We start from the raw sequence: 21,927 nt of genomic DNA, 5'->3' as shown, positions 1-21,927 counted from the left end.
GGCCAATCTCAGGTCACTGCAGCCGCCGCCTCCTGGGTTCAAGCATTTCTCTGCCTCAGTCTCCTGAGTAGTTACAGGGACCCACCACCACACCCAGCTAATTTTTTTTTTTTTTTGATTTTTAGTAGAGATGGGGTTTCACCATCTTGGCAGGCTGGTCTTGAACTCCTGACCTTGTGATCCACGTGCCTTAGCCTCCCAAAGTGCTGGGATTACAGGCATGAGCCACAGCACCCAGTGCCCTCTGACCTTTCTTTTCATCCCGATCTTGGTTATCTCCCTTCTTGACCTGCAGAGCAGGTAGGAAGAACTACTTCCACTCACACACCTGCCACCTCCGTTCTTTAGTCCTTTGTGGGCTACTATAAAGCCTTCACTTCTCTGCAATTGAACAAACACCAGAGCCTGCCCTGCCCTGGGTAAACAAGGTGGGGGGCCATTTCTTTGCCTGTAGCACTGAACACTGTAATATGACTTCCTCATGTTTCCTGGGGTCCTCACAAGGCATGGTTCTGTTCCTTCCTCTTTTGCCTCAGCCCAAATGTGTTGCACCAAAAGCCTGAGTTTAGAACATCCTGGCTGGAAGTGCTATTAGAGACCATATAGTATAGCAATTCACAGACAGGTTGTGAGGCCCCACTAGTGGCCTGGAGCTAGCTGGGAGAAAAGGTGGCATGACAGCTGGCCTTCCAGCAACTGTGCATAAACTGGAGCCAACTCCTCATGCTGGAATGATGATTCCCACATCTGGATCTGCCTTTGGCAATGTCACACGTGAGAGCCTGTGTCAGGGTTGGGGGAAGCGAATTGAGGACTCTTCGATCTCAGTTCCTTCATTTCACCAATTTTTAGGCATGGTGCTCATTCCTTTGGGGATGATAACACGTGGGCATGGCTGTACCTCAAGAGCTTGTGCTTAAATAACACAGTAGTGATGCCTGACTTGTTATAACATTTTTTGAAAGGGGTTTTGCATGTATTACCTTATTTAATTCTCATACCACTCCTGTGATGTAGATTATATTCTCCCCATTTTACAGATATGGAAACTGAGGCTCAGAGCAATTAGGACTTGTGCCCAGCCAGTCACACTTGATGGCCAAGCCAAGTAGTACTGATCTTGAGAGACGAGGCTAAACAAACAATCAGTCGCCCCTACACATGGGGTTAGGACAGACCCTGTGGGATGAAGCTCTTGATAATGGAGTTCCCGGCAGGCCTCTTTGAAATTAGAATGTGCTTTGTTCAGCAAGCTGTGGCTAAATTAGAGATGTTGCTAGTGTGTTCCAGTGACACCAGTGACTTGATTTTCACCCAGAAAGGGCAGCAGGTTTCTGCCCATGACTGCCAGCTAAGTAGGCTCATGGTGCTTTCTAGTTTTAGGGAGTTCCTGTAGCTTTGACCTTTGTGTCCTCGGAAAGTGACATATGGGGCAGTTAGGTGGGTAAAGCTGAGGCCATGAGGGCAGCCCTCTACCCTCTCCTCCCTCTTCCCCGTGTACTTGATATTTAACATCAGCAGCGCCGTCAGATTTGCTTCCATACAGGACTGGAGAAAGAGACAAAGGGAATGGGGAAAAAAGTGAAAAGGAATTCTGATTTGCTCTGGGCCATGGGAAAAATCCTCTTAAAATTACCCTCATCTTGGGGCTGGCCAGATGGGCCGCCCCCTGCTGGCAGGGCTGGGAGCTGTCTCCTGCTTGTAGAGGAGGGACTTTGATGTTGAAATACAGTGTGTTCATTCAAGAAGCATTTAGTGGTATAGTCAGCGCTGCACTAGATACCGATAGCTGATAGTTATACAAAGTCCTCTGATTCATCTTAGAGGAAGGCATTGCTTTTCTGTGTTCCATTTCTCTGATATCTATTCTTTCCTGTTTCTTGCCTTCAGATTTAAAGGCCCGTAAGCAGAAGACTTCCTCCTCCCAAAGTTTGGAGCACCGCCTCAGGAACAGGAACCTCCTCTTGCCCAGCAAAGCCCAGGGGATCTCGGATTCACCAAATGGTTTCCTCCCAAATAACCTGGAGGAGCCAGCCTGCCTTGAAAATTCAGAAAAGCCATCAGGAAAACGAAAGTGCAAGACCAAGCACATGGCAAACGTCTCAGAAGAGGCAAAGGTGTGTTGCTGTCAAGGGGGATTGTACCAGGTGTGGGACAGAGGAGGCAGGAGGGAGGGAGGGGATGGGGAGGATCAAATTAACCCATATTTAGTAAGGCATTCTCAAACTAGTTCTCAGAGGGGTGGGGGTGGATTGGAAGAATGGAAACTGAAGTTATGGTTAACTAAGGTCTGGCCCGTGATGGCTTTTCCTCTACAATCTTTTTTTTTTGGCATCTTGCTCGAGACGGTGTCTCGCTCTTATCACCCAAGCTGGAGTACAGTGGCGTGATCTCAGCTCACTGCGACCTCTGTCTCCCGGGTTCAAGCAATTCTCCTGCCTCAGCTTCCTGAGTAGTGGGATTACAGGTGCCTGCCACCACGCCTGTCTGTTTTGTACTTATAGTAGAGACAGGGTTTTGCCATGTTGCCAGGCTGGTCTCAAACTCCTGACCTCAGGTGATCCACCTGCCTTGGCCTCCCAAAGTGCTGGGATTACAGGTGTGAGCCATCTTGACCAGCCTCCTCTACTACAATCTTTAAATCTTCTTTGAGTTAAGGAAGAGTTAAAGCATATGGCCGGATGTTGGCCTGAGTAGCTTGCTAACATCCAATCAAGAAGCTTTTGTCTGGGTTTAACTTACTGGAAACAAATCATGGAACTTTCTGAGTCAATCAAGGTGGAAAACAACTTGTAGGAGAAACGATCGTAAGGTCCCAGACAAAGGTTGATTGAGGGTGGGGCTGAAGGAATTCCACTGAGGCCCAGGTTCTAGCTACTCTTCCCCTCCCCTGCTCCTTAATTCTTTAGCTTCTCGTGGAAGCATAGGAGTGAGTGAGCAGGCAGTCACCAATGCCAGGCAAGCATTCCTAAAACTCCCATCCCAAATCAACATCTCTTTTATGTCTGATATTCATGCTGTTGGTGTTAGGTTGCATGTTGTATCCTTAGAAAAATCAGTCCTTAACTTGGGTGAACTTTACATTTGAGAGAAGTGTGAGTCCAGGTTCAAATGTATACTCATAATATGTGTTTGTCATTGACAGCCAAAACCAAAAAGCCATCTTCAGCTTGTTTTGGTGGTCATGATTCTTTTTTTTTTTTTTTTTTTCTGAGAGAGAGTCACACGCTGTTGCCCAGGCTGGAGTACTGTGGCACGATCTCAGCTCACTGCAACCTCTGCCTCCTGGGTTCAAGCGTTTCTCCTGCCTCAGTCTTGTGAGTAGCTGGGACTACAGGCGCCTGCCACCACGAGTGGCTAATTTTTATATTTTTAGTAGAGACTGGGTTGCACCATGTTGGCCGGGCCATTTTCAAACTCCTGAGCTCAAGTGATCTGCCCACCTTGGCCTCCCAAAGTGCTGGGATTACAGGCGTGAGCCATCGTGCCTGGCGCTTTGGTGGTCGTGATTCTTACTGGGATCCCCGAATGGCACTAGCAAGAGGTGGGAGCCCCAGGTGCTCATCTCCTCTCCTTTCCCCTTCCCCCTCCCAGAACCTCTTTCCATCTCAGACAGGACTCGAGCTTATTTCCTCATCTTGAAGAATGGAGCTGCTGCTTCATGCCCTTTCTGTCTCACAAGGGTGCTTGGGGGACCAAAGGAAGCAATGTCTGTGACAGGCTTTGATAACCATAAAGTGTTCTCCGAGGGTTGCTGTACATCATTGTGCTTCGGGCGGAAGCAAGAATGAGGGAACAGAGGCATGGTGTGGCAGGGTAGCAGTGTTCCTTCTCTTGACCCCCTAGAGTGGGAGGACAGGGGCCCAGGGAAAGAGCAGGGAACTCTGGTCTGTGCTAAGCAGTTCATTCATGTTGTCACTCTTCATTCCCGCAGTGGCACTTGGAGGTAGGCACCTTTATTATCCTCATTTTGTAGCAGGGAAACTGAGGCTTAAGGAGGTTACGGGACTCGTGTGAGGTTGCTGGGTGGTCCTGAGGACAGAGTTGGGACGTGAAGCAAGCCTGTCTGCCTCTGGAGCCCTGGCTCGTTCCATATGTCTCTCAGGCTCTGAATGGGTGGCTTCTGTTTGTTTGTTTCCGGGAGACACTGGGGGGTGGGGGGCAGTTGGACAGAAAATGCTGCCACCCCAAGCAGTGCTGGCAAAAGGTGGGCATCCCAGGCTCCTGCTCCCACTCCCCTTCCCCAGTGCCTCCCCAGACACTCAGATGGATGGCCCTGGCCCACACAAAGGTAACCAGCGCCGGAGATTTAGCAGCACATGCACATGTTTCTGTCTGGTTATTCTGCCTGGCAGTGCGTCTGCTGCAATGTTTTCCTGGAGAGGTTTTTGTCCCTCCCCATGGCCTTCCTTTCTCTCCCAGTCACCACCACCTGCTCTGGTTGCCCCCATGGCACGGGTCTTTGTAGCAGGAAGCAAGGGTGGGGGAGGGCAGGGAACGCTCCTGCAACACTAAAAGCAGGGCATTGGCCAAGGGCTTCTTCCCACGGGGGCTCAGAGCCAGGGGAAAGGAAGAGGGGGAGGGATCCCCCCACTTATTCTTGCTCCTCCTCCTCCCAGGCAGTTTGCCTCGCTGCTGCTCTCTGGCAGCTTTGGCCTCCAGAAGGGAGAGTCACCCTTTTGTTCCTGGCTTGGCTTAGCGAAACCCTAGGTACTTTACCCAGCATCCTCTAGTCCTGCCATTGTACACTCTATCCTCCTGGCGATAAAGCGGCTTTGTACCCTCATAGCTAGTGCCTTCCTGCTAGGGCTTGTACCTCTCTGCCCTTTCAGGATGGGGACTGATCGTGGCTTCTCGCTGTCTTGGGATTGACCAGAGGAAACAAATGCCTCCAGCCCTCATCTCTTCTTCTCTACTGCTCCTTTCCTGACTTCATGTCTTTCTAGGCAACTTTTCTGGCCATCCAGGGCTCTGCACATGGCTGGCTTGAATCAGGTCAACAAATATTTGTTGTAATAATGTGGCCAGGTGCCGTGGCTCACGTCGGTAATCCCAACACTTTGGGAGGCCAAGGCTGGTGGATCACCTGAGGTCAGGAGTTCGGGACCAGCCTGGCCAACATGGTGAAACCCCGTCTCTGCCAAAAGTACAAACATTAGCTAAGTGTGGTGGCACATGCCTGTAATCTCAGCTAGTTGGGAAACTGAGGCAGGAAAATCACTTGAACCTGGGAGGTGGAGGTTGTGGTGAGCAGAGATCACACCACTGCACTCCAGCCTGGGTGACAAAGTAAGACTCGGTCTCAAAATTAAAAAAAAAAAAAAAAAAAAAAGAGCTGTCTCATTTCTCTTTACTCTGAGTTCGCTTCTGCCTGTTTACAGATAGGACTTGTAAAAACCTCAATAAATGGGGATTGAGGCAGGTAAAGAAGACATGAAGAGTCTTGAGAGAAGCTGGGATATCCCCTCAATCTCTGATTTACAATTCCTGTGGCATTCTTTGTTTTATGGGGTTGAGCATTTGATTCTCCTCATATCTTCCCACTGGCTAGAAAGTCAAGGGAACCTGTGTTGATACTGGAGGGACCTCACATGGTTGGTGTCTGGCCCAGCCTCTGGCCTCAAACCTGACAGTAGTCTCGGCCATTTGGGGTAATGTAAGCAAAGTACAGCACGGACACAGATGAGGTGAGATGGCCTTGGCACTGAGCAGCAATGACCCTGGGGAATAGATAAGCTGCCTGACCTGACCTAGGACTGCATCTCTGCTTTCCAGGGCAAAGGTCGTTGGAGCCAGCAGAAGACACGATCTCCCAAATCTCCCACCCCAGTGAAACCCACAGAACCATGTACACCCTCTAAGTCCCGAAGTGCCAGCTCAGAGGAGGCCTCGGAGTCACCCACAGCCCGGCAGATTCCCCCAGAGGCGCGTCGGCTCATAGTGAACAAAAATGCTGGTGAGACCCTCCTGCAGAGGGCGGCACGCCTTGGCTATAAGGTAAGGGACTTCTCCAGTGACCACAGGGTGCCATTGGCCTGAGCATTCATGAAGAAGCTTTTCTCCATGGGCTCTTCTGGTGCTTGAACCAAGGCTGGCTTCCCTCCACTGCCCAGATTGCCCTGGGGCTGCCTTGCCCCTCATCCCTTGGATCTCAGTGTGTGAGAATGCAAGCTTATTTGAATGTCAGTTTGGGATGAATGCAATTGAAACGGTATCATGCAATATATTCCTAGACCAGGAATAGATTTTTTGGATTTCCACGTTGCCTTGAATTTCTCTGTATGGTGGTTTCCCAACTCAGAAAGGAATGAGGAGTGATTTATTGCTCACTCCTCCTCCAGCTTCTCCTCTTTTCAGTCTCTAGCAGAGGGGCCAGGAGTATGTTTGAGGGGCGAGGTGGAGCTAACCCCACCTTATACTGCTTCTCTATAGATTAGAAAGTAGGCAAGAAAGGACGCTGGCATTTATTGAGCACTTTTTTTTGTCATGTTAAGAGCCTTGATTACTTTAAATCATTTAATCTCCATAGTAAGCCAATGGAGTAGATTTATTATCCCCATTTTATAGGTGAGAAAATCAAGGCTTTGCAATGTTCAATGATATGTCCGAGATCACTCAACTACTATGTACATCAGAGTCTGAATTCAAACCAAGGTCTTTTGATTCCCAAGTCCCAGGGTAGGTGAAGACTGACTCATTCACCATAATTACGTTATGCCCTGGACATTTCCATTGTTCTCCACTTTTTTTTTTTTTTTGTGGCAGATTTTTGCTCTCATCGCCCAGGCTGGAGTACAATGGTGCGATCTGGGCTCACCGCAACCTCCGCCTCCCGGGTTCAAGCGATTCTCTTGCCTCAGTTTCCTGAATAGCTGGGATTACAGGCGCGTACCACCATGCCTGGCTAATTTTGCATTTTTAGTAGAGATGGGGCTTCACTGTGTTGGTCAGGCTGGTCTCAAACTCCTGACCTCAGGTAATCTGCCTGCCTTGGCCTCCCAAATTGCTGGGATTACAGGCATGAGCCACTGTGTCCGGCTCCTCAATTTTTGTTGAGTGTGTATCTTTGCCCACCATATGGAGTATTTCCTCAGGGTTTGCTCCTAGCAGTGGAGTTGCTGGGTTAGTTACAGAGTGTGCCTTTGGTTTTAAGGCTCTCTATCCCTATACCTGATGTGTTTCACACCAGCCACACTCCCAGCCAGGCGGGTCAGACCTGGGGAGCTGACATGACAGTGTCTCACTGCTCACTGGCAAGCAGCCCATCTTCCTTTTCTTTTCTTTTCTTTTTTGAGATGGAGTTTTGTTCTTATCACCCAGGCTGGAGTACAGTGGTGTGATCTCAGCTCACCACAACCTCTGCCTCCTGGGTTCAAGTGATTCTCCTGCCTCAGCCTCCCTGGTAGCTGGGATTACAGGCATGCACCACCACACCTGGCTAATTTTGTAGTTTTAGTAGAGACAGGGTTTCTCCATGTTGGTCAGGTTGGTCTCGGCTCCCAACCTCAGGTGATCTGCCCATTCGGCCTCCCAAAGTACTGGGATTACAGGTGTGAGCCACTGCGCCCAGCCAAGCAGCCCATCTTTCATGAGCACCTAGTGTGAGTGCCTGGATAGCTGCTGAGGGAAACCTAAAACAAAAATTAAGACCAATCTCTGCCATCAAGGTTAATTTAATTGTCTTGTACCCTGGGCCAAACCAGCAAACAGGAAACCATCAGAGGGGTCAATGGGACAGGGCTGGAGCATTAGGGCAGCCTGTCGGGGAGGGCGAAAGCAGCCCTCTTGGGCCTTGGGGAAGAGGCAAACATCTGTACTGGTGAGGAGGGTGGGAAGTCTCGTGCTTTCTCCCTGGTAAAGGAGCTTGACAATTTCTATATACTGGCAGCAGCACCCCTGACAAAGGCTACACAGTCGCTCTAGCCAACTAGCCTGTGAGCGGCCAGGGAGAAGGGTAGAGTGGACCATCTCCCCAGTGCCCCAGAGAGGACTGGCAATGGTCCAGTGGTGGGGTCCGTTGGTTGGAAAGCCAGGCAGCCATTAACACTGCCACCCTCTCCCCTCCCACCTCAACTCATTCACCCAGCTTCATCCCATGTGAGCTAGGGTGCTTCAGGTCCCTGGGATCCCACCTGTAGTCATATCATCATTTCAACCCAAGGAAGGCAAGTCATTAAAGTGTGGATGAATGGCACTATTGGATTATCCTTATTTTTTGTTTGTTTGTTTGTTTTTTTGAGATGGAGTTTTGTCCTGTTTCCAGGCTGGAGTGCAGTGACACAATCTCGGCTCACTGCAACCTCCGCCTCCTGAGTTCAAGCGATTCTCCTGCCTCCGCCTCCTGAGTAGCTGGGATTATAGGCATGTGCCACCACACCCGGCTAATTTTTGTAATTTTAGTAGAGAGGGAGTTTTGCCATGTTGGCTAGACTGACCTCAAACTCCTGACCTCAGGTGATCTGCCTGCCTCGGCCTCCCAAAGTGCTAGGATTACAGGCGTGAGCCACCGCGCCCAGCATATTGGATTATTCTGATTTGAGCGAAGGGCTACAACTGACTGTCCTGGCTTGAACGTTGGTCCTGCTGAGACCGGCATCCAGGAATAATCCTTAAAACAATTGTCTTCCTTATTCTTGAATTGCCACCGGAGGCTGTGCTCTCCACCACGTCTCATTTCCCTGGTCTGGGGCTGGCTGGCCAAGCTCAGGGAGTCGAGGTCTGAGTGCTTGAGCTGTCGGCAGGCAGGTCAGCCTCTCTGAGGACCTCACCTCAACAGCCACTACCCAGATGAGTGTCCTTGGCCATAAAAAATGTCTTTCCAGGCCGGCATGGTGCCTCGTGCCTGTAATCCCAGCACTTTGGGAGGCTGAGGTGGGAGGATCATCTGCAGTCAGGAGTTCAAGAGCAGGCAGGCCAACAAAGTGAAACCCCATCTACTAAAAATACAAAAATTAGCCAGGCATGGTGGTATGTGCCTGTAGCCCCAGCTACTAGGGAGGCTGAGGCAGGAGAATCACTTGAACCTGGGAGGCAGAGGCTGCAGTGAGCCGAGATTGCCCCACTGCACTCCAGCCTGGCGACAGAGTGAGACTGCGTATATATATAAAAATCTCTCCACTGCCAAGGAAACAGCCCAGAGCTGGGTTCCTGGCAATGGCGGCTCAAAACTGATGCTATTAATGAAAGATTTTGAAGTGTGACCCTGCTATAAAGGGCAGGCTCTGAGACTCCTCAGATATTTGGGGAGCTTTTAGTCTCAGGGGGATAAGTTCAAGAATTAGCCTTCTCTTTGCTCATAGAGTTGTCCCTGTCCCCACAGGATGTTGTTCTCTACTGCCTCCAGAAAGACAGCGAGGACGTGAATCACCGTGACAATGCTGGCTACACAGCCCTGCATGAGGCTTGTTCTCGAGGCTGGACCGACATCCTGAACATCCTGCTGGAGCATGGGGCCAACGTGAACTGCAGCGCGCAGGATGGCACGAGGCAAGAGGGCTACATCTCCCCCAGTTCGCATCCTCACTCCCATCTCAGCCCCTCACTCAAAAGACCTTGCTCACTGGCTGGGTGTGGTGGCTCACGCCTGTAATCCCAGCACTTTGGGAGGCTGAGGTGGGCAGCGGATCATGAGGTCAGGGGTTTGAGACCAGCCTCACCAACATAGTGAAACCCTGTCTTTACTAAAAATACAAAAATTACCTGGGCGTGGTGGTATGCGCCTGTAATCCCAGCTACTCAGGAGGCTGAGGTGGGAGAATCACTTGAACCTGGGAGGCGGAGGTTGCAGTGAGCAGAGACCACATCACTGCACTCTACCCTGGGTGACAGATTGAGACTCCATCTCAAAAAAGACCTTGCTACAACCTGAACCTTCACAGCACACCAGCCTGCGGGTTGCAGAGAGGCCTTGACAGGAGGAGTTTTGGAAAGACTTCTTTGTTTTTTTGAGATGGAGTTTCGCTCTTGTTGCCCAGGTTGGAGTGCGATGGAGTGATCTTGGCTCACTGCAACCTCCACCTCCCAGGTTCTAGCAATTCTCCTGCTTCAGCCTCCCTAGTAGCTGGGATTATAGGCACCGACCACCACACCCAGCTAATTTTTTTGGGTTACACTATTGTTGGCCAGGCTGGTCTCGAACCCCTGGCCTCAGGTGATCTACCTGTCTTAGCCTCCCAAAGTGCTGGGATTACAGGCGTGAGTCACTGTGCCCGGCTTGGAAAGACTTCTACAGGCTCAAGAGGGAACCAGTTTAGGGCAGGGGCCAATGAGCTAGTTCCCAGATGGCCAGGCCACATTGGTTACTAATGGAAGGCTGCGGTTGTCTAGGGATCATTCCATCACATGCAGCTGTCACTAGGAAGACCACTCGGGCTGCCCTCAACTCATCCTGGTGGGGGACCTATCTGACAGAATAGGAACTGGGAGGCTGACCTGAGGGTAATATTCCAGGTTTGATTTTTGAAATTTGATCTCTAGGCACTGTAAGACCTGCTGTGTCTTCTAGAAATTGTACCCATTCTCCTCTGTTCTACCAGAGGGCCTACTTGCCTACTTCCTGGGCAAATTAGAGACAGGAGCTGCAGATCCAGGAGGGTGCTCCGCTTGGCTTCTGCCTGGCGTGTGGAGCCCTTCTGCTCATCTCTGCTCTCAGGGAGTCACCCAGGGCCTTCAGTTCGTATCACTCTGCAGCTACTCTTTTTTATTTTTTAGATGGAGCCTTGCTCTGTCACACAGGCTGGTGTGCAGTGTCAGTGGCACAATCTTGGCTCACTGCAGCCTCTGCCTCCTGGGTTCAAGTAGTTCTGCCTCAGCCTCCTGAGTAGATGAGACTACAGGTGCCTGCGGTGACACCCAGCTAATTTTTGTATTTTTAGTAGAGACGGGGTTTCACCATGTTAGCCAGGCTGGTCTCAAACTCCTGACCTCGAGTGATCCACCCGCCTCGGCCTCCCAAAGTGCTGGGATTACAGGCGTGAGCCACTACGCCCAGCTTCCGTGCAGCTGCCTTGCCTTTATCCTAGGTCAGGGACCCATTCTCTAGTGAACTCCACAACCACCAGTAAAGCTACATTGTGCCATGGGGACTGTCCCAAGATGTGAGGGAAATGTAAGAGAGAGAGAGTAATGGGAGGGAGGAAGAAGGGGCACAGAGAGAGGAGGAGTTGGAGAGATGGTAGTGGAGAGTTGCAAGGCTACAGGTGGTTCTGCTGTCCTAAGTCTTAACCCATATTACCCCAAGGTTACCTCAGGGTCAGCTCAGTTTTTTGCCCTAATACGGGAGCCTGAAGTGTAGACACCCCAGTTCCCACTTGGGTCTTGTTATCCTCACCCTGTATCACCTCCACAGGCCAGTTCACGACGCGGTGGTCAACGACAACCTGGAGACCATCTGGCTCCTGCTGTCCTATGGGGCTGATCCCACACTGGCTACCTACTCAGGTCAGACAGCCATGAAGCTGGCCAGCAGCGACACCATGAAGCGCTTTCTCAGCGGTAAGCATGGTCCTATTGATGCTGTTGTCCTTGGGGCTAGCCTCTGATTCCTGAACTTGTGAGGGCGTCTTCTTCATCTCCTTCCACTCTGAACAGCTCCCAAGAGGGACATCTGCCCTCTTCACATGCTTTCCTTCAAAGATCTCAAGAATTGGCTGGTCGCAGTGGCTCACGCCTGTAATAACCAGGACTTTGGGAGGCCCAGGTGGGCGGATCACGAGGTCAAGAGCTCGAGACCATCCTGTCCAACATGGTGAAACCTGTCTCTACTAAAAATACAAAAATTAGCCAGACATGGTGGCAGGCACCTGTAATCCCAGCTACTCGGGAGGCTGAGGTAGGGAGAATCACTTGAACCTGGGAGGCAGAGGTTGCAGTGATCCGAGATTGTGCCATTGCACTGCAGCCTGGGCGACACAGTGAGACTCTGTCTCAAAAAAAAAATATATATATATATATATAAATAAACAAAGATCTCAAGAATCTCAGTCTGCTTAAAAAAGCCCAAAGGCCATTTCCTCTTATCCCCTTACTGCAAGTGTGTGCATCCTCTTCAGGGCCTGGGGAGCCCCACAGGGACCCATTTAGTAGCTAGGGATCTAAGGTGGGCTTCTGTGTAGGTCAGCAACCCCACTAATAGACCTGGCCGGGGGCAGAATGTGTTGACCTGTGCTTTGAGTGGGATGTCAGTTGCAACGAAGTGACACTTAGCATTTTGCTTTTCGGTTTGCAATTCTTCTTGTTTGTGATCAAAATGGAACCCCTGGGACGCTTCCCAAAGCTTCGTTCTTTACAGCCCTTGCCTGTGGGAACTGCGATGTTCCTGCTGCATCCCAGGGTCCCCCTTCCTTCCATTCGTTTCTTTTCCTCCCTCACCTGCCCCTTCTGGAAAGTGTCTGGTGTTGAGGCCCATGGCAAGGGCCACAAGCGAACATGCATTTATTTTCTCATTAGTGGATAGCAGCTGTTTGTCTGCAGTTAGATAGCTCCACAGAGTTGGGCAGGGGGAGGAGGGAAGGAGGGAAGTCTAGCTTGGGCATGCTCAGTAGGAATCTCCTCAGACTTGACCTCTGAATAAAGGAACCCCGCCTCTTAGTGACATCACAGCTTGGCCCTTGCTCTAGCAATGACTTCTTCAGACGGCCTGAGCCACGGAGCAGCTGGCAGTTGTAGCTCTGAACCTCCTTGGAGGCTGCTGTGTTTGTATTACGGTTAGAACCCCACTATGGCCGGGAGCCAACAGGAGTAAGGCTTGGCCCAAGGCTGCTCCCTCCTCTCACCCAAGCTTTGGCCCTGGTTAGTTCCGAACCTCTGCACTCCCAGAGATACAGTTCCAGGGGCTCATTTGTTTATGCAGCAAAGGTTAACCAAGTAGTTGATGATGGAAACAAAGGGGACCTAAGTAAAGGTCCCTGTGGAAGGGGAGGACTAGGTAAGAGGTGGGGGTGGGTAATGGGAGGCTGTCACGGGAGATCTTGACTCCTGCCCAGATACCCTCCAAACCTTAGAGCACGGGCCTCAAGCCTGCACAGCCTGACTAGCCTCTCCCAGGCTGGGGCAGGATGGCTGCCTTTTCTGTTTTCCCTCCCTCCAGCTCTGCATTTCCAAGCCGCTGTCCTTGAGGGGCAGAGCAGCTTTGGGATGTTCATCCAGGTATTTGTCCTGGGCCAGTGGTGACTGTTGTTTCTCTTAGCCGAACCATCCCTGGAGAGCTTGGCCCCCTCCCACGTGCTGTGCACACATGCACTCTCTCTTAGACACATCAACGTTTATCTGCACACCATTGGATTCCCAGGAAAATCTGAGACAAACCAGCATCCAGAGCATCTCTATATGACAACGGTACCACTAGAGACTGCTGTCCTGAGAGTCTTGGGGCTCATAGATCTAAATAACACTCTGACCACCTTAGTAAGGGGATGAACTCTTTTCTTCCCCAGTCCCTTCTCTAAAGCCCCAGAGGAGTCAGAATATGGAAACCATTTTAAGTAGTTAAAAAATTAGAACTAGGCCAGGCGCAGTGGCTCACACCTGTCATCCCAGCACTTTGGGAGGCTAAGGTGGGAGAATTGCCTGAGGCCAGGAGTTTGAGACCACCCTGGGCAACATAGAGAGACCTTGTCTCTACAAAACAATTTAAAGAATAGCCAGGCATAGCGACTACACTCCAGCCTGGGCAACAGAGTGAGACAGGAGAGAAATAAACGTGTTTCTCTCATCTTTCTGTCTCCTCATCCCAACTAGTTGCCAGCTTTTGGTTTTGTTTTGTTTTCGGAGATGGAGTCTCACTCTGTCACCCAGGCTGGAGTGCAGTGGTGCAATCTCGGCTCACTGTAACCTCTGCCTCCCAGGTTCAAGCGATTCTCCTGCCTCAGCCTCCCAAGTAGCTGGGATTACAGGCATTTGCCACCATGCCTGGCTAATGTTTGAATTTTTAGTAGAGACAGGGTTTCGCCATGTTGGCCAGGCTGGTCTCGAACTTCTGCTAGCCCCCTTTCTGACAGCTCTTGAAACTAACTTGAATGCCAGTGTATATTGCAGAATTCAGAGAAGACGTTTCTTAACTCTAATACTTCAGGGGTGTGTGTGTGTGTGTGTGTGTATGCGTGTGTGTGTATTTAAGACAGGGTCTTTCTGTATTGCTCAGGCTAGAGACTCTAGTACTTCCTAGCTATCTTGACTGAGCACCTTTATTTAGATTTGTTAAAAATGTACTAGAGCCAGGGTCTCACTCTGTCACCCAGGCTGGAGTGCAGTGGTACAATCATAGCTCAGGGCGGTTTCAAACTCCTAGCTTAAGCAATCCTGCTGCCTCAGCCTCCCAAGTGGCTAAAGACCACAGGTATGTGCCACCAGTCCCAGCTAATTTTGTAGTTTATCTTTTTGTAGAGATACAGGGTACTACTATGCTGCCCAGGCTGTTTTGGAACTTCTGTTCTCAAGCTATCTTCCTGCCTTGGTCTCCCAAAGTGCTAGGATTACAGGTGTGAGCCACCATGTCTGGTCTTCATTTAGGCCTGTTGCTCAATTTATGGGCGTGGAGCTGGCTTAATAATGGGAGTCAGAAGCCAGTGGGTTGCTATAAAGTATGCCAGCTCTTTTCCATGCAAAGGCAGCGTGGAACCTTGGCCTACCACCCCAGGGAGGCAGGCACTGGCAGGAGTCAGCAGGCTCCCACACAGCAGGGGGCACTTAGGCTCAAAGGCTGTTTGCCGGCTATGTGAGAGGACAGTCCTCAGGGAATTTTTAAATAATTGAGGTAAAATTTACTTAACATAATCATTTTAAAGTGAACAATTCAGGCCAGACGCCGTGGCTCATGCCTGTAATCCCAGCACTTTGGGAGGCCGAGACGGGTGGACCACCTGAGGTCAGTAGTTCAAGACCAACCTGACCAACACGATGAAACCCTGTCTTTACTAAAAACACAAAAGTTTGCTGGACATGGTGGTGCGTGCCTGTCATCCCAGCTACTCGGGAGGCTGAGGCAAGAGAATCGCTTGAACCCAGGAGGCAGAGTTTGCAGTGAGCCAAGATCACACCACTGCATTCCAGCCTGTGTGACAGAGCGATACTCTGTCTCAAAAACATTAATTAATTAAAATAAATAAAAAATAAAGTGAACAATTCAGTGCTATTTAGTACATTCCTTTTTTTTTTTTTTTTTTTTTTTTTTTTTTCTGAGACAAGTCTCACTCTGTCACCCAGGCTGGAGTGCAGTGGTGCGATCTCAGCTCACTGCAACCTCTGCCTCCCGGGTTTAAGTGATTCTCCTGCCTCAGCCTCCTGAGTAGCTGGGACTATAAGTGTGCACCACCATGCCCTCCTCATTTTTGTATTTTTAGTAGAGATGGGGATTCACTCTGCTGGCCAGGCTGGTCTCCAACTCCTGACCTTAAGCGATCTGCCCACCTCAGCCTCCCAAAGTGCTGGGATTACAGACATGAGCCACTGCGACTGGCCCGTTTAGTACATTCCTAATGTTGTGCATCCAACCTCAGGGGCTGTTTGGATGCCTTGAGCTGAGTGTTTGTCTCTCATTTTTCATGCCTCCCTGGCAAATCTCCAGGAACCACTGGGTAGGCTGGTAGGGTAGCTGCAGGGAGCACCTGAGCATGGAAATGGGAGGCTGGGGCAGCGTAGGGTAGCTGCAGGGAGCACCTGAGCATGGAAATGGGAGGCTGGGGCAGCGTTTCCCTCCACTGCTGTACCTCCTCAGCCCCTACACCTGGATATCTTGACACGGACTTCTGATTTTCCTTTTTTTACCTTGCTGTCTGGCTGAGGTCTTTCAAATGCTTTTGGCTTTTTGTCCCCAGGCATTTGCCTGATTAGACCCTCTGTCGATTAATCATCTTCATCCTCCCCTAGTGGAATCCCACTGGGCAGAATATGAAGGAGAATCCCGGTAGGGTGCACATGGCTCCATTTTCAGCGGGAGGAAAAGGTGAGCATGAGCAACAGGGTTATGCCTCATGTAGACCTCCCCTGGCTTTGTACAAAGGCCCCTGTTCTGGGAAAGTTGTCGGGGAATCAAATCCTTTTCTCTTTTCTCGCTCTCGTTGTCCAGGCTGGGGTGCGATGGTGCAATCTTGGCTCACTTCAACTTCTGCCTCCTGGGTTCAAGCGATTCTCCCTCAGCCTCCCAAGTAGCCAGGATTACAGGCGCCCTCCACCACACCCAGCTAATTTTGTATTTTTAGTAGAGATGGAGTTTTACCATGTGGGTCAGCCTGGTCTTGAACTCCTGACCTCAGGTGATCTGCCTGTCCCTGCCCCCCAAGGTGCTGGGACTACAGGCATGAGCCACTGCACCCAGCAGTAAATCCTTTTCTAAGTACAAAGAAACGTCACTATTTTCAGGCATCCTGCAGTGAGTCCTTTTATAAAGCAGAAGACCGCCAGTCCATCTGGGTTGTAAATGTAGATTTTCTTATATTGGGTTGGCTTAAGGTGAGGCCCATTTCTCCTGAGATTATGAAGGATGGAGTGGCACTCCTTTATTCATTTATTCATCCATCCATTTAGTGAGCACCTATTAGATTTCACGTGCTGTCCTGGGTACAGGACGTCAGACAGTAAACCCTTTCTACCTCATGCTTGGGCTCGGAGTGCTGAGCCATCCAAACTCCCTGAGAGGCCTCTGGAAGGCCTCCCCCTCCAGCCAAATTGCAGGCAGGTATGTGACTGATATACGTTTGTCCCTTTGAAGAAGAGAGCAATATCCAAACTGGCTGAAGGAAAACAGACTTGTTTTTCCTCGTCTGTAGGAAAGAATGTTGGGCTTGCCCGGAGTTGATGCAGTTTAGTTCAGGACATTACAGGAAGTATCAGGACGCTCTGCCTTCCACCGACGAAAGGGTTAGCAGTTTACCACTTGAGGTCACTTAATCACAGCTTTTCTTTTTTTTCCTGCTAGAGATCTCTGCCGTATGACCCCATGTGGAAGACCACTTGTTTTTTGTTTTTCTTGCCTTTTTGTGTCCCATAGCTGGCGAGTGAGAGGAGATGGGGAGGGGTATGATTCAGACCCTGAGAAATAGACAAACTGCTGGGGCAGCCTCTTGAATTGAGCTGAGAGGCTATATTCTTAACACAAGGCCCGAGGGTGCTATTTATTTATTTATTTAGTGACAGGGTCTCACTTTGTTACCTAGGCTGGAGTGCAGTGGTTCAATCTGGGTCAAGCCTTGACCTCCTGGATTCAAGCAATCCTCCTGCCTCAGCCTCTCGAGTAGCTGGGATGACAGGCACACATTACCACACTAAATTAATTTTTACACTTTTTGTAGAGACGGGTTTTCACTATGTTGCCCAGGCTGGTCTTGAACTCCTGAGCTCAAGCAATATGCCTGCCTTGGCCTCCCAAAGTGCTAGGGCTTACAAGTATGAGTCACTGCACCCAGCCTCTGCGGGTGCTTTTTAAATAAATTATCGAAATGAAATTCGTGAAACATGAAACATGAAATTAACCATTGAAAAGCAAATAATTAGGCTGGTCACATTGGCTCATGCCTGTAATCCCAGCACTTTGGGAGGCCGAAGCGGGTGGGTCACTTGAGCCCATGAGTTCAAGACCATCTTGGGCAACAAAGTGATTCCTCGTCTTTACAACAACAACAACCAAAATTAGCCAGGCAAGTTGGCACACACTTGTGGTCCCCGCTGCTTGGGAGGCTGAGGCAAAAGGATCTCTTGAGTCTAGGAGGTCAAGGTTCAGTGAGTTGTGTTCGTGCCACTGCACTCCAGCCTAGGTGACAGAGCAAGACTTTCTCAAAACAAGAAAAACAAAGCAAATAATTCAGTGACATTTAGTATATTCACTACTTTGTGCAGCCACCCCTATCTAGTTTCAAAACATTTTCTTTTTTTTTTTTTTCAATTAAATAATTTTATTGGGGAAAAAAATCACTTTGAGCACCAAAGCAAGAAAACTATTATTCAATCAGTTTCCCAGATCACATGCAAAGAACACAAATGCTCAGGGTGGGCCTGGCAGATGGTCCACAACCAGCGGCTGCGTTCAGCTGGAATGGACCGGCATCCCACAGTGTTTGTGCCACAAGTCAATGGCCTTGCTCACTTTGTTGCCCAGGCTGGAGTGGTATAGTGGTATAGTGGCATGATTTTGGCTCACTGATGCCTCCGCCTCCCAGGTTTAAGCGATTCTCCTGCTTCAGCCTCCTGAGTAGCTAGGATTACAGATGTGCACCACCACACCTAGCTAATTTTTGTATTTTTAGTAGAGATAAAGTTTCACCATGTTGGCCAGGCTGGTCTCGAACTTCTGACCTTAGGTGATCTGCCCACCTCAGCCTCCCAAAGTGCTGGGATTACAGGCATGAGCCCCCGAGCCCAGCCTCCCAAACATTTTCATCACCCCGAAATAAAAGCCCATAACCATTAAGCAGCTGGTCCCCGTTCCCCCTTCCTCCCTGCACTCCACAACCACTAATCTCTCAGTCTCTATGGATTTCCCTATCCTAGACATTTCATATCAGTGGAATCATACAGTATGGAGACTTTTGTGTCTGACTTCTTTCATGTGGAATACTGTTTTCAAGGTCTAGCCGTGTATTACCAGGTTTCAATTCCTCATTCCTTTTTATGGCTAATATTCTCTTATGTGGATATAGACACCATTTTGTTTATCCATCCATTGATGGACATTTGGGCTGTGTTCCCCTTTTGGCTGTTTTGAATGGAGCTGCTGTGAGCACACATGTACAAATACTTGTTTGAGTATATCCATTTTCAGTTCTTTTGGGCATATACCTAGGAGTGGAATTGCTGGATTCAGGGTACTTTTTCAAGGAAGGGATAAGAGAAAAGGGCTGAAAGCGTGGCTGGGGTGGTGAGAATCAAGGGAAAGGAAGGTCCCTCTTCATCCGGACTGTATGTGAACGTCCATGAGGAAATGTGAATGGAAACGCACCATCAACCAAATCTTGGAGCTCCTCCTGCATGCCACTCATGGGCCTGTTTCAGCTTTAGCGTCTTTGCTCGTGCCAATTAACTTTTGCCTATATCGAAAAGGCAAATTCACCTGCAAATGACAAAGATTGGTAGTCAGTGAAGAGAATTAGAGGAATGTGCCCCAGGCTTTGAAGGCAGCTCCCAGAGAGGAGCCCCAGGAATGTGGTGAGCTAGGGCTGCTCTGATGGAATCCTTGTGTGACCTCTCGTGGGGGAGGAGGACAGCAGTCATTTGAATGCATATGTTTCAGCATGTTGGTTAAGCACACACTCTAGTCTCACCTTGTGGAAATTCCTCCCTCCCTTCCTCTCCATATATTTATTAAGCTCTTCCTGTGTGCCAGGCACTGGGCTTAGGTATGGCAGAGGCAATGGTAAACAGGACGGGCATGTTCCCTGTCTTTTTAGAACTTACGCCCTCACTCCATAATCTCCCATGACACCTAACACAGGGCTGGGCGCACCAACATAACTGACAAATGTTTCTGGAAGAAACTGCTTCCAACCCTCAAGTGACATGGGGTACAGAGGAGCACCTGAGCTGGCAGCAAGACTGCAGTCGTCTTTCAGGGAGTACACAGATCTAACGTGCGGGACTAGAGGTTTCCTGCTCTGGTTACTCAGCCATGACTCTGAAAGCTTCTCTCTGGCTGCCTTTTCCTTCTGGGGAAACCCTTCATCACCTAGAAGGTTGCTGAAGAAATGAGTTATTTCAGTAGCCCACAATGCTAATAGGTGTTGTTATTGACAGGATGATCCCAAAGGGATATTGGGTCATGGTGGTGCTTCCCATTGGGGGAAACTAGCTCTGCTCCTTTCAGTTGACCACCAGCTTCCTCCTGGGATTTGCTTTTTGGGGGGCACCCTCACCTCACATGTGCCCTTCGGACTCTCTCCTATCCAGTTGCCCAGGTGTCACCTGAAGGCTGGTGGCAGTCATACACAACTAAGTCAGCTCACCAGTTGTACTGGGTGGCATATTGGCTGAGCCACAGATGATACAGTGGGATTTCTTGTGAAAGCCACTGGACCTGCTTTGTGTCCAGGTAGGACTAAGACGTGAAATAATTCTACTAGATAGTGCCTAGCTAGGAAATGAGGAGGCTAAGGGGTGGCCTGATGTCTGTCTGTAGAGCAAGTAAACAAAAGATTGTTAAAACGGTTTTATTGTGGTCAGATACACAGAACCCAAAGTTTACTATTTTCACCATTTTAAAGTGTACAATTAAGTGACTGTAAGTGTATTCGCAATGTTGTGCAACCACCGCCACTATCTAGTTTCAGAACTTTGTCATCATTTTAAAGGAAAATTCCGTCCCCATTAAGCACTCACTCCTCCTTCCCCCTCCCCCCAGGCCATGACAAGCACCAATCTGCTTTCTGTCTCTATGGGTTTGCCTCTTCTGGACATTTCATCTTGATTGAATCATGCAACATGGGACCTTTGGTGTCTGGCTTGCATCATGTAGCATCCATGTGGGTAGTGTGTGTCAGAATCTCTTTTAAAGGCTGAATAATATTCCACTGTATGGATATACCACATTTTGTCTGTTAATCCATTCACCCATTGATGGATGTTTGAGCTGTGTCCACCTTTTGGCTGTCATGAATAGAACTTCTGTGAACATGCACACAGACAGGTACTTGTCTGACAACCTGTTTTTAGTTCCTTTGGGTATATACCCAGGAGTGAGATTGCTAGGTCATATGGTAATGCTGTGCTTTACCTTTTGAGGAATGACCAAACTTTTCCACAGCAGCTGAACCATTGTATATTTCCATCACAAACTTCATCAGTTGATGGGCATTTGGATTGTCTCCATCTTTTGGCTTTTGTGAATAGAGTTGCTGTGAACGTTCATGTATAAATTTTTTTTTTCTTCCTGTTGATACGCATTTTATTTTCTTTTTTTGAGACAGAGTCTCACTCTGTTGCCCAGGCTGGAGTACAGTGGCATGATCTTGGCTCATGGCACCATCCACCTCCCAGGTTCAGGCGATTCTCCTGTCCCAGCCTCCTGAGTAGCTGGGACTACAGGTGTGCGCCACCACGCCTGACTAATTTTTATATTTTTAGTAGAGACGGGGTTTTGCCATGTTGGCCATGGCTGGTCTCAAACTCCTGACCTCAAGTGATCCGCTGCCTTGGCATCCCAAAGTGCTGGGATTACAGGCGTGAGCCACTGTCCCCGGCCTCATGTAAGTTTTTATTTGAACACCTGTTCTCAGTTCTTCAGGGGGGTATATACCTAGGAGTGGAAGCAAAAGGATTTTATGAGGATAAACCTCGCCGCTTTTCTCATGTTTTCAAAGATGAAACAGAAGGACTTATGCTTATTTATATTACTACAAATTGGAGAGATTGTGATTCGATAAATGAACATTGTGAGCAATAGGGAATTAAAATCCTGGGATAGGTCTAAGAGTCTGTAAAGCTCTACACCATGTAAAATGGAAGTCCCAAACCTAAATAAATGCCTTTAGGCTTAAAAGGGAGAAGCAGGCTGGGTGGGTGGGGAGTGGCGAATTGGAGCCCGCATGTGTTGCTGTTCCCTCTAGCCAGCTGTTGACGTGCAGGAATTTGGACACAGTGTTGCCAGATCAGATTTTTTTTTCACAAAAATATTGGGAAGTCTGGATTTTTAAGTGAAATTGCCCAATTTAAAAATGTTGGAAGTCAGGCTGGGCGGGGTGGCTTATGTCTGTAATCCCAGCACTTTGGGAGGCCAAGGTGGGAGGATCGCTTGAGCTCAGGGGTTTGTGATCAGCCTGGGCAACATGGCAAAATCTCATCCTCTACAAAAATGGAAGAAAAAAAAAAAAGGATTAGCCAGATGTGGTGGTGCGCCCCTGCAATCTCAGATACTCAGGAGGCTGAGGTGGGAGGATCACTTGAGCCCAGGAATTCAAGGTGCTGTGAGCTGTGATCATGCCACTGTACTCCAGTCTGTGCGGCAGA

General features: G+C 49.3%; 1 protein-coding gene across 8 annotated transcripts in view; it reads left to right on the top strand.

Annotated features, from left to right (window-relative positions):
• Positions 1–21,927, top strand: part of BCORL1 (BCL6 corepressor like 1) — a 76,449-nt gene that overhangs the window by 47,838 nt on the left and 6,684 nt on the right. For all 8 annotated transcript variants that reach the window (XM_074392149.1, XM_039464120.2, XM_039464117.2 and 5 more), the window contains 4 exons: positions 1,891–2,117; positions 5,776–5,997; positions 9,320–9,486; positions 11,348–11,493. In XM_074392149.1, the coding sequence (XP_074248250.1) occupies positions 1,891–2,117; positions 5,776–5,997; positions 9,320–9,486; positions 11,348–11,493 (762 nt within the window). The remainder of the gene's footprint in view (positions 1–1,890; positions 2,118–5,775; positions 5,998–9,319; positions 9,487–11,347; positions 11,494–21,927) is intronic.

This window comes from Saimiri boliviensis, chromosome X, assembly GCF_048565385.1.
Source record: "Saimiri boliviensis isolate mSaiBol1 chromosome X, mSaiBol1.pri, whole genome shotgun sequence".
Classification (NCBI taxonomy): Eukaryota; Metazoa; Chordata; class Mammalia; order Primates; family Cebidae; genus Saimiri; species Saimiri boliviensis.
This window is presented reverse-complemented; position numbering and strand designations above follow the sequence as displayed.